The sequence below is a fragment of the Cephus cinctus genome, unplaced genomic scaffold, assembly GCF_000341935.2.
Source record: "Cephus cinctus unplaced genomic scaffold, Ccin1 Ccin1_scaffold0013, whole genome shotgun sequence".
NCBI classification, from domain to species: domain Eukaryota; kingdom Metazoa; phylum Arthropoda; class Insecta; order Hymenoptera; family Cephidae; genus Cephus; species Cephus cinctus.
The window spans coordinates 2,333,911-2,348,611 of NW_014332762.1; the positions used below are offsets into that span (position 1 = coordinate 2,333,911).

General features: G+C 38.1%; 3 protein-coding genes across 8 annotated transcripts; 1 reads left to right on the forward strand and 2 right to left on the reverse strand.

Annotated features, from left to right (window-relative positions):
• Positions 1-217: 217 nt before the first annotated feature.
• On the forward strand, positions 218-4,528 carry LOC107263825 (transmembrane protein 245). 2 transcript variants are annotated; one of them, XM_015731458.2, is made up of 9 exons: positions 218-1,040; positions 1,179-2,165; positions 2,263-2,427; positions 2,505-2,703; positions 2,789-2,973; positions 3,072-3,172; positions 3,263-3,280; positions 3,431-3,733; positions 3,810-4,528. In XM_015731458.2, exons 1-9 carry the CDS (start codon positions 525-527, stop codon positions 4,021-4,023), a joined length of 2,688 nt encoding a protein of 895 aa, XP_015586944.1. In that variant the 5' UTR covers positions 218-524; the 3' UTR covers positions 4,024-4,528. The 2 variants fall into 2 exon arrangements, with proteins under 2 accessions (XP_015586944.1, XP_015586953.1); XM_015731467.2 differs by lacking the exon at positions 3,263-3,280 and having other exon boundaries at positions 525-1,040.
• Positions 4,529-4,816: 288 nt separating this feature from the next.
• On the reverse strand, positions 4,817-8,974 carry LOC107263812 (beta-mannosidase). Of its 3 annotated transcripts, none has more exons than XM_015731436.2 (10): positions 8,388-8,974; positions 8,147-8,293; positions 7,879-8,030; positions 7,601-7,806; positions 7,265-7,520; positions 6,438-7,164; positions 5,930-6,355; positions 5,636-5,850; positions 5,351-5,554; positions 4,817-5,128 (listed from the first exon to the last, which is right to left on the reverse strand). In XM_015731436.2, exons 1-10 carry the CDS (start codon positions 8,449-8,451, stop codon positions 4,859-4,861), a joined length of 2,667 nt encoding a protein of 888 aa, XP_015586922.1. In that variant the 5' UTR covers positions 8,452-8,974; the 3' UTR covers positions 4,817-4,858. The 3 variants fall into 3 exon arrangements, with proteins under 3 accessions (XP_015586922.1, XP_015586913.1, XP_015586932.1); XM_015731427.2 differs by having other exon boundaries at positions 8,392-8,973; XM_015731446.2 differs by lacking the exons at positions 8,147-8,293; positions 8,388-8,974 and having other exon boundaries at positions 7,863-7,990.
• A 134-nt stretch (positions 8,975-9,108) lies between these two features.
• Positions 9,109-14,188, reverse strand: LOC107263932 (trichohyalin). Of its 3 annotated transcripts, XR_001536799.2 has the most exons (7): positions 13,301-14,185; positions 13,109-13,224; positions 12,372-13,010; positions 10,528-11,514; positions 10,095-10,434; positions 9,814-10,035; positions 9,109-9,742 (listed from the first exon to the last, which is right to left on the reverse strand). XR_001536799.2 is itself a non-coding variant. In XM_015731637.2 (6 exons), exons 1-6 carry the CDS (start codon positions 13,380-13,382, stop codon positions 9,875-9,877), a joined length of 2,325 nt encoding a protein of 774 aa, XP_015587123.1. In that variant the 5' UTR covers positions 13,383-14,188; the 3' UTR covers positions 9,109-9,874. The 3 variants fall into 3 exon arrangements, 2 of the variants coding, with proteins under 2 accessions (XP_015587123.1, XP_015587139.1); XM_015731637.2 differs by having other exon boundaries at positions 9,109-10,035; positions 13,301-14,188; XM_015731653.1 differs by lacking the exon at positions 13,301-14,185 and having other exon boundaries at positions 9,109-10,035; positions 13,126-13,224.
• Between the last annotated feature and the right edge of the window lie 513 nt (positions 14,189-14,701).

Sequence of the window (14,701 nt, forward strand, 5' to 3'; positions counted from 1 at the left end):
TGAAAATATTTCTTTGTGCAACTCTAAAAGCAGAACTATTAATGTCTGCTATGTAGAACTCTAAATCTCGTCGAAATCTCTAAAATTCGATGATCTTTAAAAAAATGATCTGCTATGGTAAGTTAGTAGATCATATTCTCAATCTTGGTTTTTTTTTGTTGGTAAAATCGCGAGGACTATTGCTACAATGTATCAGGAACTACTTATAGAATTCAGCTGCATACGAAAAGAACTAAATTTCCATTTATTTGTGATTTGCTGGAAGTTGATTTGCTAACTTTACACGAATCAAAGTTCCTCGGTGCTGTCCGTAACGTTTCGCCGTGTTCCGTTCCCCCTACCATTCAGTCTGATTCAGTATCCGTTCGAGTTTAATTTGAGCGTATCCTGAATGTGCCAACTTTGTGTGCCGATCGCAATAGGGAAATATAATTGGTTTCTCTGCGGATGAGCATGGCCGTTATAGTGATTCAAGAAGCATACTGAGAAAGAAGTAGCATTTCTGCTTTTGGACGTTTCTAATAATGGATATTCCACGGACACCTATGGATAACCTACTCAACATGCTATCAGGATTTAGTCCGGACCATGAAAAAGCTTTCAAACAAGGATTTTACAATGCAGTAGCAATTTTTCTTTTGTGCTTAGGATTAAGTGCTGGTTATGGTCTTTACATAATTCTCAGTCCATTTGTAAAACCGCTTATCTGGGCTCTGCTATGCGGTTCAGTTCTTTTTCCATTCAAGCTCTCTATTACAAGTATTGTACAGTCATGGTTCACTGCTGCAGAAATGTCCAACAAGCCTCTCATAGTTAATTTGACAATGATTCCTATTCGAATTGTTGATGAACTCTCTGATGTTATTGGCTCTTTCTTGGTAAAACATCTTAAGTACATTGCAGTCATTCTAGTTGTTGCTGGAACGGTGCTAATTGCATACAACTATACTCCTAACATCTTAACGTGTCTAGCATGGAGGATTTTTAAAGTTGTTAATGCAGTCTTAAACTTCTTCATATCAACCTGCAACGTCTTCACGGTATTAACTTTATAAATTACATAGAAATCATAGAAAATGATAGAATTAGTATGTCTTGTACTATGCAATATCGTCGTAGAAATATTATCTATAGTTATACTTTTGTAATGTGATTAGCCACATATAATGTCTTTGCAGCTCGTCGCTGTAGTTGCTGGATATCTCTCTCTACTGTACATTTACTGGACTCTGGAAAACTCTGCAAGATTTCGCTACAGCTCTTTTGTAGTGTGGTTCATTGTCAGCCTTTATATATCGAACATCCTAGGAGCATACCAAGTTGTAGTCTTCCTCACGTTACAATTATTGTACCTGATAGGATTTGTCTATGAAGTCATACTCATCTTGGAGCATCAAGAACTGGATGGACATCAAACATCATTTATGGAAGCTGCCCGTTATGCATTAACAAACAACATCGTAACGACTAACGAAGTCGACGCATCAGTCACGCAAGAGGATGATGCTTTTGTTGAAGAGAAATCAATTGGTTCGCCTAAGAATCTTTTGCTAAGTGGACAACATCCAACTACATCGAAGGAGAAATCTGAAAATAATACTACACTGAAGTTCAATAAAGAATCAATTTCATCAAATGCAGATGTAAGAAAGTCTTCCATGGGATCTGATAGTAGAGAATCGCAATTATTAGAAAATATGCGACCAATAGTAAAAGCACGTGAGCGTTATTTTATTAGAAAACTGAGGACTGAATTTCGAATGTCTTTGGACATAGAGGACGACAAAGTGGATACCGACAAGTACATGTACGGAGCAACGTATGCCTGTGTCGGAATGTTACTTTGGAAACACAGATGGATAATACACATGTTGTCCATACCAATAATTTATTATATAGTCAAGCAAATTGGATGTTACTTTGGCTTTTGGAAAACAATTCGGACACAATGTCAATCACTTGTGGATGTTATTAGGCTCTGGTGTAAGGAAAGGCACCAGGCACTCATTCCTGTAAACGTTAGAGGATTATATAAAGTATGCATGATTGTCGATCGGAAAATCACAATAGGCCTGAAAGGATCTGTAGACGCCGTAGCCACGATTACAGTGATTCTCGGATTGTTAGTGTTCGTCACCTGCGCTTCTATCTTCATCACGATTCAGGTAGCTTTCATTACTTAACATATATCTACGTATACTCTCAGATTGATACGATTACATGGGATGATGTAAGACAAATTGGTTTCACTAATCTGTGCAGGTCTATGCCGAAGGTATGCATCTTGTTCAAGTTACCGGTGATGTACTGAATGCTTCTCTAGTGAACAACCCAGACATAGATTGGGTACCAGAACAATGGGAGGATTCTGTCAACAGCGTATTGGATAACGCTTATACATATGGACGTTCCGCAATATCAGATGGTGTTAGTCAGTCTTGCATATGCGATTTCCATGCTTCTCTTCTCCAACAATACAAAAGACCTTGCTGTACATGATATAGATAAGAGGACTTGTCAAAGACTTAGAACCTACCAAGGCTGAGCAGATGGAGAAAAAGGTTTTGGAACTATGGGATAGACTTTATCAGGCTTGGATGATGTCCAACGACTCTCCGGACATGGTTGGGCCCACGGTGGATGCAGATGCAGCCTATTCCGTATGGGAGAGCTTTAAGGAGAACTTTGATAAGACTCCCGTCCGTAAGTCCATTAAGTTGTATTAGTTTCTTGGATCTACGGAATTTCTAGTGATCTCAAGATCTCAGTCTCACCCTTCATTTTATAGAGTTGTTTAATATGACGAGTATCCAAAACTTTGCCAAGGAGAATGTTGGTATTTTAATGTCTTTGTTGGATTCAGTTTGGAGCATAGTCAAGGGAAACATTTCGGTGATTCTGAGTATTATTACTGAATTGTTATACGTTGTACTTATGAGTGGCTCTGCTGTTCTCAATTTCTCGCTCAGCATGGTATATATATACTCGTATATGTTTTACTGACAAATTTATAAAGCTAAATACATTTCAGAGCACACGTCACTGCTAAATTCAACATTTATTAATTGCAGGTTGTATTTTTTACTACCCTCTTTTATCTGCTCAACGCTAGTGGAAAGACTTACAAACCGATTGAATTAATCACCATGTTCAGTCCCGTAGGCTGTTACAGGTATTGTTTCTTACTCTGCATCTTCGAATCCACAAACTAATGTTCCGCAGAAGTAAAAATTTAAAACAATTTTTTTTTCTTTTGGAAAAGTACACTCAGCGTTGGCGGGTACGTTTTAGATTATTTTTCATATATTTCAACAGTGAGTTATAAGGCTTAGCGGTGGCTGGTTATACAAATAGCTTAATTTGCTGTTCCATAAATACTACACTAGCATTTATTAATTGTCTAGTGTCTCACTTTTTCATTCGTTCACAGATTCGCCATGGCTCTTCAAGAAGCAGTCATAGGCGTTTTCGCGGCGACGTTCAAACTCGCATCTTTCTTTGGGATGTGGACATGGTTCACGCACAATCTCTTTCAAGTGAAGATCGTTTACTTACCCTCAGCATTTGCCATGATGCTCGGCGCTGTACCATTTTTGGATGCTTATTTCGCCTGCATCCCAGCCGCTCTGGAACTCTGGTTTACACGAGGACCAATGATAGCTGTGCTGTTTTTCATGTTTCACTTTCTTCCCTGCAATATTGTCGTGACAGAATTTTATAAGGGAATCAAGGGGTATTTAATCAACAATTGTAGAGTCCCTGGATGCGAAACAATTCATTCAATAATTGGGACATGTTTGACATTAAAGGGGAGGACATCCCTACCTGACTGCCTTGTCGATAGGCGGCGGTATTTTTTGCCTGGGTGTCGAGGGTGCAATTTTGGGTCCACTGCTTCTGTGCTGCATCATGGTGGTCATCAATTTGAGTCGACGTTACTTGCAGTCACCTTCGGAGGATACTATAAAAAGCCTGAAGAACCAGCTGAGTGAATTAAAAAGAAATAAAGTGCTAGCTTCTTAGGATAGCCTATCAAAGCATACTATTAATTTACCTCCTATTCTTGTTCCTTATTGACAAATTAATTTTGCTATGTGCGTCTTGTCAGATGATCAACCGGAAAGAATCAGTATACGAATACATTTTTTTGTGTGAAAACAAATGCTTTGAAATATAAACAAGCTTGAGAAGCTTTCCAGTTATACTATTACACCACGAAGAGTGAAATGATGTTATTAAAGATTTTGTTGATGTATTCGAATAGTACGTTTTTCCAATAATGCTATAATACGAATGTTATTGTTATACCAATGATTAACGTCCGCGAGAGAAGTGGAGTTACTGCTAGACTTAAACATAATTGCGAAGACCTGAAGGCTAATGCGCTCTCCATATTTTCTTATGCTTTTTCATTTATTTCTTAACCGTACTTTGAACTGTTCACTATTGAAAAAATTTCGCTGTGCGATGAATCTCATCACTTGTGTCAATGAACAGATTATTTATAATAAATTTATAATAATATTCAGTGCTACGTATACTGTCATTTAAAAACCAAGAAATACTCCATTATTGATGACTAATGAAAAAACGTGTGTGTGCTTCGTTCGGTACGGTTCACGGATTCAAAGAAGTTAAAAAATGCCACACTGGGCATTCACATTGACCAGCGTAGCGATAGCCATATTTCTACTTTTGGTTTGCATCGAAGTTTATATGCATTACGACACCTATTTTCCGCCATTAAGCAGATAAGCCTCGATAATTGACTGATGTGCATACATATTCATCGACTAAAGGTAATTCGGCTTAAATGTATTTTGCACAAGATAATGTATTTTATTCCCATAATTCGATTCTACATAAATCCTGTTTTGAATTTGTAAATCTGCGACAGACTGACAACCGTAATGTCGTTGGAGAGTTGGTCGTCTGTAACGGCTTCTTTGGCATGGAAAGTGATGTTTTTCTCACCACGTAACACGTGGAATCCATTCTCCGAGAATCGACCGCAAATTTGTTTTACATCAATCCACACGAATAGAGCAATTTTCTCGGATCTCAGAGAGACTCTGTAATCCAGATAGTTTGATAATTTTCCGGGAATAGGCGTTGGATCGACGTACACCTGAAATGGTACGGTTCGAACTTTATAGCTAATAAATAAGATTTCACAGTCGTTGATCCATTTTTTTCTCTTATTGGCTATGTTTGCCCCAAAGTCAAACAAGAGTTGAAATACATTAAATATGCACATGTATAATATAATAATGTATAGGTATACAAAATATATATTTCATCTCTCAACTCGACTCCGGTGGAAGAAACATAGTCACTCTCTTGTTCATACCTGAACTTCAGTGTTTGGTACAGTAATGTTTATAAATGAACTTGGATATACGTAGTTGTACGGCGCTATCTGCATGTGATATTGGTCTTCCAGTAAGAGTTCTACAATGCAGTTTTTTTTAACTGCGGCTAAGGTTCCGCAACCTGCTTCTCGTAAAAAATTACTAAACCAAAGCGTGACCACTGCTTGAGCCATGTTTTTCATCTGCAATCAATAATCATTGTAGTAACTTAGAAAGATAAATGTAAGATAAAGCGTATATATCGTTGATAGAATGATACTGACGATAACGATGTTAGGGTATTTCTTAGTGTATAAAGGAAGATTCATATCCCATTTGTAAACATTAATACTCAATGTGCAATCGCTGATTGGCACTAATTTATCGGAAACGACATAGATGGTTAACTCATCAGCCAGTGACAAATGCGGTGTAACGATAACGGGGGCGAAACAATCCTTGACGTAATAATGAAGCATTTTCCAGCGTCCTCCGAACTCTGAAAAGTTGAGTGCAGCATTTTACCATTTCTTTTTTTAAATTTTGGCAAGGCAAAATCTTGTATTGCGTGTGCTGACCTATAGATGACCAAGATGGCGCTTGCCAGACATCGTTTAACTGCCAATAAAGAGCTCCCATTGTCAGTCCTTCACCATTGGCATTAAAACCGGATTTAGTTTGACGGTAAGATTCAGTTTCTATTCTCATTGAAACTGCTTGATTCACTTGGCTAAGGTAGATAAAAATTAGAAAATCTTGATAAGTATTCTTCAGCGAAACTCGAAAGTTCATGGATATGAGATTCTTCATGTAGTTATATCCTGCTGGAAGATGTTGTCGATGAAGCATAAAGTCGCTGTCAATTCGCAAATCGGTTTCATTCTTGATGACAGGTGCCAAAGTGAAGACTGACGGAAGAGACTGAAAGCCATATTCGGACGCAAATCGGGTATGCGGATAATGATTTATGTCCCATCCATTTTTCAAGTAATTGTAATAGTGAACTAAAAAGTGATAAAATAGCGTATAGACGTTCAGCAAGTACATATCTTTCACAACTAGAAGTGATTTAGAAATAGGAATTACCATCTCCGTACAGATTAGAGTAAGGATTCGGTCCAACGTAATTATTTTCCTCTGTGAATAGCCCGTCGCTTGGGCTAGACACGACAAAAGGTCTTGCTGGATCAATTCGGTTTACTTCCGCCTTAATAACATTTACATAAAGCCTTATATAATCTTCCTGGTAGATTGAGGTCGATCCAGTTCCGTACCAGTTACCGTAGAGCGCAGCCTCGTTTTCATTATTTCCGGCCCACAATACAATGCTCGGATGATTTTTTAATCTCTTGACATTCTGTTCGACTTCCGCCTTTACGGATTCGAGGAACGATTCGCCCGCGGGATACATTGAACAAGCAAACATGAAATCCTGCCAGATCATAATTCCGTACTCGTCGGCCAAATTGTAGAAAAAGTCAGATTCGTATACTCCACCACCCCAAACGCGGAGCATGTTCATATGCGCTTCCCGAGCAGAAAACAACAAGTCCCTCACTGTTTCCTCGTTTGCTGTTTCTTCAGGAAAAATACTAGCTGGAATCCAATTACTGCCCTTTGCAAATATTGGCACTTCGTTCAACCGAAAGTAGAAGCTTAGACCCTTCTCCAAAGGTTCTTGCACCAATTCAACTGTGCGAAAACCAATTCGTATATTTTTTTCTGTGCTCTCTTGTCCGATCAGGGATTGTACCTTCAAGTTGTACAGCCTCTGTTCTCCATAGCCATTTGGCCACCATAGATGCACTGCTTCCTAAAGTATATTTCAATCATTATTCAACTAACGAAAATTGTGCGGCGTGGGCCTAAAAATGTCCACTAAGTGTTTGCTAAGATATATTTATTGTACTTACTTTAGGAACGCGGAGTACTATGGAACAATTAGTAGCGTTCGTATCTAAGACCGTGACTTTAGAGTTAGAGATGATCGCTAACTCACTGATTTTTAATTCTGCTCGTAAATCGCATTTAATCCATTTATTCAGATCGCTCGATAACAATTGAAAAAATATGGTTACCTCAACCTCCCAGACTGCATCAGACTTACCAATGTCTACGGTGACATCAGACATAAGTACATTCTCAACAGTTATAAGTTCTACGTCTTTCCTAAAATATTTCATTTGCCGAAGTTAGTTTGATCACACAATTTCATCAGCCAACCATGTATGGATCAGCTGAGCAAGTACCAAATTCCCATTGATGGAAATGCAGGACCCCAATCCCATCCAAAACTGGCTTGCATCTTCCGAATATGGTTAACGTGACACTCTCCGTGATACGTATTGGGGACACACGTCGGAGGAACGATGTAATTCATTGCTTGCTTATTATAAAGTTCTTCAGCAGCTTTTACTGCTGAGGCAAATATGATCTTTAATTCGTTTGTTCCATCCTGCAAATCATCCATATCCATCTAACGATTCTATACCATTGAGATTATTCAACGACCTCCAAAATGATTCACCAGTAGTTGATGTTTTACGTCAAAACTATATTTTAAATACATGTTTGACGTCTTTCCTATTTGCTGGCCGTTCAGAAAAATCGTGGTAAATGTATCCAGTCCATGGAAAATCAGTATGGCTCTGCCAGTCGGCTTCCATGAAGTTGAATTCACTGTGGATAAACAGGTTCCTGTTAGTTCTAGAATAGGCTAGATCCACGTATTATATAGATTAAAGCCTGTGCGGTTATGTTATCTTATTTTATGATGTGATTGATACTATTTTCACCTTGAAAATGTCTTATGTAGCTGAAGGTCTCGTTACTCAACCAGCGATGCTTAATGTCATTGTCTCCAACGAGATTGGCTGCTATTAAATTTGCATTATACAGGTCCGTGTAAATTCCACCCGGCACCTTCGACGGAAAAGATGTAACTGTGGTTCAGAGGATAGGACATATAAATCGTATTAGTATCATTAAGATATATTAACGTCTCGGTACCATGTGCACTAAAAACGACAACGGGACCTACTTGGCTTCTTCGACCTAATTTCACTTTCAGTTTGATTTCCAATATATCCGATCCATCCATCGTTCAATAATACGGCTTTGCTTTGAAACGCGAATAAAACAAAAGTTAACAATACCGTTAAATCTTTCATCTTGCTTTTTAGATCTTCCGTTGAAATTTTCCAGAACGAAAGCGCATCTCTGCAGGAGATTTAATTGTTTTTTTGTTTTTTTTGCTAACCTTACAACTGAAACAGCAAAACAATTATTGTGCGATTTGAAGTACGTTTCTCTGTCTTTTACAGTGACTTAATAATACACCAAACTATGAGGGGTATCGAGACGCAGCTTCACGTTGGTACTCCGTAAGAAATTGATTACTGTTGCTGCAACGTCCTCACTGTGATAAGCCCTGTAAATAAACACTCTCTCTGCAATGACGGAAACTCGAATGCCTTCATTTGTTCTTAACGACAGAAGACTTTTATGCTTTCTGTTTTCCTTTTCATTAATTCAATCACACGCTTGGTTTTTTAGGAAGCTTCGAATTGTTTTAACGCATTTCAATTGTGGCTAGCGAACATGAATTGCGTCGAAAGAATTGAACAATGTATGCAACACTACATGTGATCAGCAGCAATTTTAAAAATTAATTTTCATAATGAAAGATGTTCATACGTATATTTCTTCAACAAAATAATTTTAAGGATATCTAAAAGCAAAAGAAAAACGTATTAGATTCGTTTGAATCATTAATAAATATATTTGCAATTAGTGCTTGCAATGGTAAAACAATTTTCTCAGGTTCATTCCTCTGACTTAGCAGCTTAACAATTTCTAATATATTATAAAAATCGCAAAACTCTTCGAGAAGTATGTCTATCAAAGATCCTTCACGTGTTGAGCTATACCAGTGAAAATGCTTTAAGATTATAAACGTAAACGACGATAACAGCACAACTGCATTATTATTACGATCTTGGTAAAAATGCACATAGGATGATTTCGCCAGTAAACGGGCGCGTTCACGTAAATTATATCTACATATAGCGATTTAAACATGGGTGTCCATTTACTTGTTGATATATACACTATTAATAATCGCATCAAGTATTAGGAACAAGTAATTTTGAACGTCAGTCTCGGGAACTTTGCGTTCTGCCAACGTTCGAATTGCTGTTCTTGGTTGACATCTTACATCGGCTGTATTGTGTCGTTTTCTTCTAACGTAAGGACTCAGCTGATGGTAAATATCAGTGCGACGGCATCGAACGGCACGACGAGATTCTGATTTGTCGAGTTTTTCTTGGGAATGCTACTGACCTTCCTGAACAGTCTGTAGCCTTGGGATTGTCATTCTTCAGTCAGAAACACTGTGAAAACGTGCATACGAAATTATTGTTTGTTATGCCCCAAGTAACTGAACTTTTGTCAATGTTTATACTCGGAGAAAGATGTGTGCGTCGCAAAAATATGTAGTTATTGGACAATCAAAGTGGTATTCGTCAGCGCTTCCTCTTCCTCTTCCTTCCACTGTAGGTACTCTGCCTGTTCGTCGATGAGAATTGCGCCCTGTAATTTATTTCACAGTCTCTCTGCTGGCTGATCGGAACAAAGCAACGTATGGGCGAAGTGGGTACATTAAGGACCATACTGCTTGAGGATGCTAAAATTATATTAATTTTTATGATATTAACAGCAGTGGAATTTACTATCATAGCGTACCACGTGTTCTATCATCTTCTAGTCGTTTCTTCTGATTTTCTAGGCAACCGTGAACATGATTCTCATACTCGTTCCCATCGTTAGTACTGAATGACAAACAAATTTGACATTCCAAAGATGTCCTGCATCTACTCTTAGATAATTGAGCATCGGGCATCTTTTTTCGGTAAGAAGTCACTTTGTTGATTTCTTGAACCTCGGCGATGTTGTATTGCTCGCAGGCAGCGGCATGATTCTCAATCTCCTCCGTAGGAAATGTTTTGTTACAAATGGGGCAACTAATTCGATTGTCTGTTTCGGTGTCCTCGGAATCGTGTAGTTCTTCAATCCCATCGCTGGCCTGCGGGCAAGAAAAGGAGGGAAGCAAGATAATATAATCCTGATAATCGTGAGAACTAATGGATAACCGCGATATCAGTATGGTTTTTAATACCCTAAGTAGCATTTCTTCTTCGATCACGCGTTTCTTCAATTCCTCATCATTAATCTTCCTGTCACGCTCTCTTGACTCTTTTTCCGTCTGCTTCATTCTTCTTCGCCACCTTTCAGTCTTCTCATTTTCCTCCTTTCTCTTGTCTTCCTCGCGCCTACTTTTTTCCTCTTTCTCCTCTACGTACTTCTTATAAACTTCAACCCTGTGTCTCCTGGCCTCTTCTTCTTGCCTTCGTAGGCTCTCTATATCCTCGCGCTTCTTCGTCTCTTCTTCATCTCGCAGATGTCTCAGACGCATGCATTGTTCCTGCAACCTATTAGTCATCCTATTAACGGAACTCGAGACACTCTTTGCTTGTGTTTGCTCTGTCGATTGCGACTCTTGATGATTTTTCTCGAGCTCAACTACTGGTTCCTGATCACTCAACGTGTAACTTCTGTTATCTGACTTTGGAATTGTAACAGTATCTTCCTCGTCAGTGTCCAGTATTATATTTTCTTTCATGATGACTGCGTGGGTCTCGTCTTTCCTCCTCTGAGGACCGCGCCTTTTTAACGTAGGATTAGGTGGAACGATTCTCCTTGGATACTGCGAAGTGGACGCTGTTTCATCTGACTGATTCGTTTGATTCTTTGAATGAAATTTTCTTGGGTTTAATTTTTCAAGTTTTCGTTGGCTTTCGTTCCACTCCTGACTACGGCTGCTGTTTAGAACATCAGATGGTTCTTGGACAGGAGATGGGTACTCGCACGTCGTATTCCGAGTTTCACTATGATGAGATTTCTTTTTTTTTACAAAAATCAACTCGTCGCTGTCGTTGTCTTCGTCGTTATCGATGTAATCTTCGTCATCGTCGCAGTGAATTAGGTTTCCAGCTTCGATGGTGGATGCTTTACGCTTGTACGTTCTTTCTCGCTCTTGATGCGTCGAGCCCTTTAGTTTAGATGATATGTACTTCGTCTTCAAACTACCATTAGCGCTTCCCACCTATAGAAATGTTGAAATTTGTAATTAGAATCAGAAAACGAATAAAATACACGATAGGTACATTTATTTTAAGGAAATACAATTTATTCAAAATCCTTCTTGTTGTACAGTAAAGATGCTTTTGCTGTATTAATTGCGAGCGTCCGAATATAAAAAAAAAACGCATACGTGTCTATCATACAAACTCAGAAATAATAATTTCGTCGGCCCATCCCGCGTATACTATGTTTACATTAAATACCTGTTAGCGTAGTTAAGATACAGGCATTCTGTTATTATTTTTCGTTACTAATCGGAGCCCAAAGATATTTAGAAAGCTTTTCTCGTAATGTGTAATATTCTTCGTTGTACTCATAAAGCGTGTATCCTTGAAGAGTCAATCGATCCTTCGATTTTGCAAATATGTTATATACTTCATCGGGTTACGTTTAACTTGTCAGATATTTATAGTTATTTAACAGCGCGTACCAAACGATCATAATTTTTATTAATTGACGAGATATGTTTAATGCGATATAAGAACGAAAGATGCTTTAGTGCATTCAATTATTTTTAGTACACGTATTTATACGGTGTTACGTTACGTTCCGTTTGGTGTAGCCAAAGCAATTCTTTTGATAATTTCCATAGTTTTTTGAAACTTATTTTTTAAATCTTCGATCTGTGCACCGTTACACAGCATGAAAAATAATTATTTTCAACTCATGTTACCCTTCCCTTTCACAAAAATGTTTTTTATTCAAATTTCAAATGCAGAGTATGTATGGACTCTGGTCCTTTTTCAGATCATAGAATTAATCAACTCGTCATTTACGATAGGATTGGTAGGAAACAGATTGATGGACGGAGGTACCCACCTTAATGGGTGCCCCCCACTGAAACTCCGTGTCAGTAGTAGTCCTTTGCCAACCACACCACAGCTCTGCCACCTCTTCCAAGTGGTTGCTCAGGTCGGCAATAATTTTGTCGCGAGATTGAGAAGTACGTCTGTTGTTACAAAAGCTGAAAGGTGCGCGTTCTTCACCCATGGGCCGCTCGAACTTGGGTAGGGGAACGTCCTTCTCATCGACAAGTACATCAAGTGGATTTAATCTCCATCTTTCAATCTTTTGATTTTGCTTAGGTTGCATCTCGATTTTCAGTTCAGTGCTCTGGGAGTTCTGTGTCTCGCAGGATGGTCCTTGCGATATTGCTCCTTGTATACGATTCAAACTTAAAAGTTCATTTTCTTTAATATTTGGATCTTTATATAATTTGTCAACCGATATGTCAATGTCTCTGGATGTATATTGACTGTGAGGAATTCTTTTGTCAAATACATTAGTTGATGATTCACAACTTCCTGCCTCTGGAGATAATTTTTGTTTATATAAACAGCTAGTTCTATATGCGTAACTTGTTTTGGGCAGATGTGCATCACTTTGTGTAACCACTTGTTGTGGTAAGTTAGATTCTAATATCATTTTGGATGGAGGTTGAGATGATTGCTGTGATATCTATGAAAAAAATGTACCTTGTTTGAAATACTTGGATCTTACACAATTTACAAATCTTACTAATTGCCCACAATGATAGTTGAAGCATATAGTCTTACCCTATGAGAGACTCTACCTTCCGTTTCCATCTTGGCCATATGCTTTGACTCACTAATTACACCAAGAATATCCTTCATCTGGTCGTACGATAATCCGTGCTCGTACATTCCCATGTCTAAAACGGGAAATGAAACGTATTTAATATAGTACAGTCAAGACTTTATCGATGTAACCAATAACCAAAAACTTACTCATAAGTTCTTGTGCCATTTCTTCTTCCTCGATCTCTCTCGCGGTTAATGGTTCGGTCTTATTTCTTTCGACTCCCGACATTTTGCTATAAAGGAATACTTAAAGTTCCACAATTTCTCCTTCGAATAGCCACTAGACTTCAATTGCGGTGGTGAAATAAACACGCCCTTGACGCTTTCGGTTTTTCTACATTTGTCAAATTGAAGTGTGATTGGCTTCTGTTTCACTTTAAATTTTCTTATAGATTTCTTTAATATCACCAAATCAGGGAAATAAGTAAATTTGTTAAATTCAATAAATCCATTCTCGAAGAGGAATTGAAAATACGTATTTTTCATTAATAATCTTCTACGCACGTTACTTTTGACAAGTTTCCATGTAACCACTGGTGAATATGATTTGATATGATTACCAGTGACTACTCTTTGACGTTCTCATGAATATCGCATACGACTGGCTGCGATTGGCCAATGACTACGTTTACACGGCGGGATAAACCGATTTAGTTAATACTGGTCTAAACGAATAGACAAATCATAAACATTTTTACTTGTAAGGAATATTTAGGATTGGTCAATTCCTTTAGAAATCAGTATTAATTAAACCGTTTTAAGGCCGTCGTGTAAACGTAATCACTGTTGTGTATTTAGTCCACAGAATTAGCAAATAAAAAAACAATTAGGTTTCAGGAGAATCAATGCGATTCGTTCAATTTGCATTGAACATGATGCAATCAGAGATGAGAAGGGAGCATAAACTTATCATACAGTAAACTGAGCATCGCAGTGATGTAGATGAAGCCAACATGTGAGAGAAAACGATGTACTTAGCGCACTGAACTCTAACCATACTGTAATCCGTACGCCTGTATTCGGAGATAACCCGGCGAGCGCGCAGTTGTCTCACTCGCTTCGTGGATGAGGTTGTCCTTTTCGAATTGAACTGCGCATGTGGTGTTCAAGACTCGTCGCTGATACAATAGTATTTATTTTTGAATTACCCAATCATCGTTATCAACTGAAAATCACGTGGCAAACTGCGTATGTACTCACATATTTACGAATATAATAGGATTCAGATAATTTACTTTGTCACTTTGTTGTTGCTTTATATATAGTGCACACTTGTTATATGCGTAATTGTTTATTGAATATAATCATGTTCAATCGTCAATGTAAAAGTTGGTAAGAAAAATAGTCGATACCACTGAAATATAGGTAAAAAGGGTTAGTCCCTCCATCCTTCTGTATATCTTGTGTCTGAAACGTATGTATAGCAGAATTTCTATGCTGGTTCCAGCATTCCTCTGCATTCCTCTTTTGTGCATTGTATCCAGCAACTGTTAGATACAAAGTTCGCATAAAGCTGACTCTTTTACTAATGTCTCCTTAATATCGATA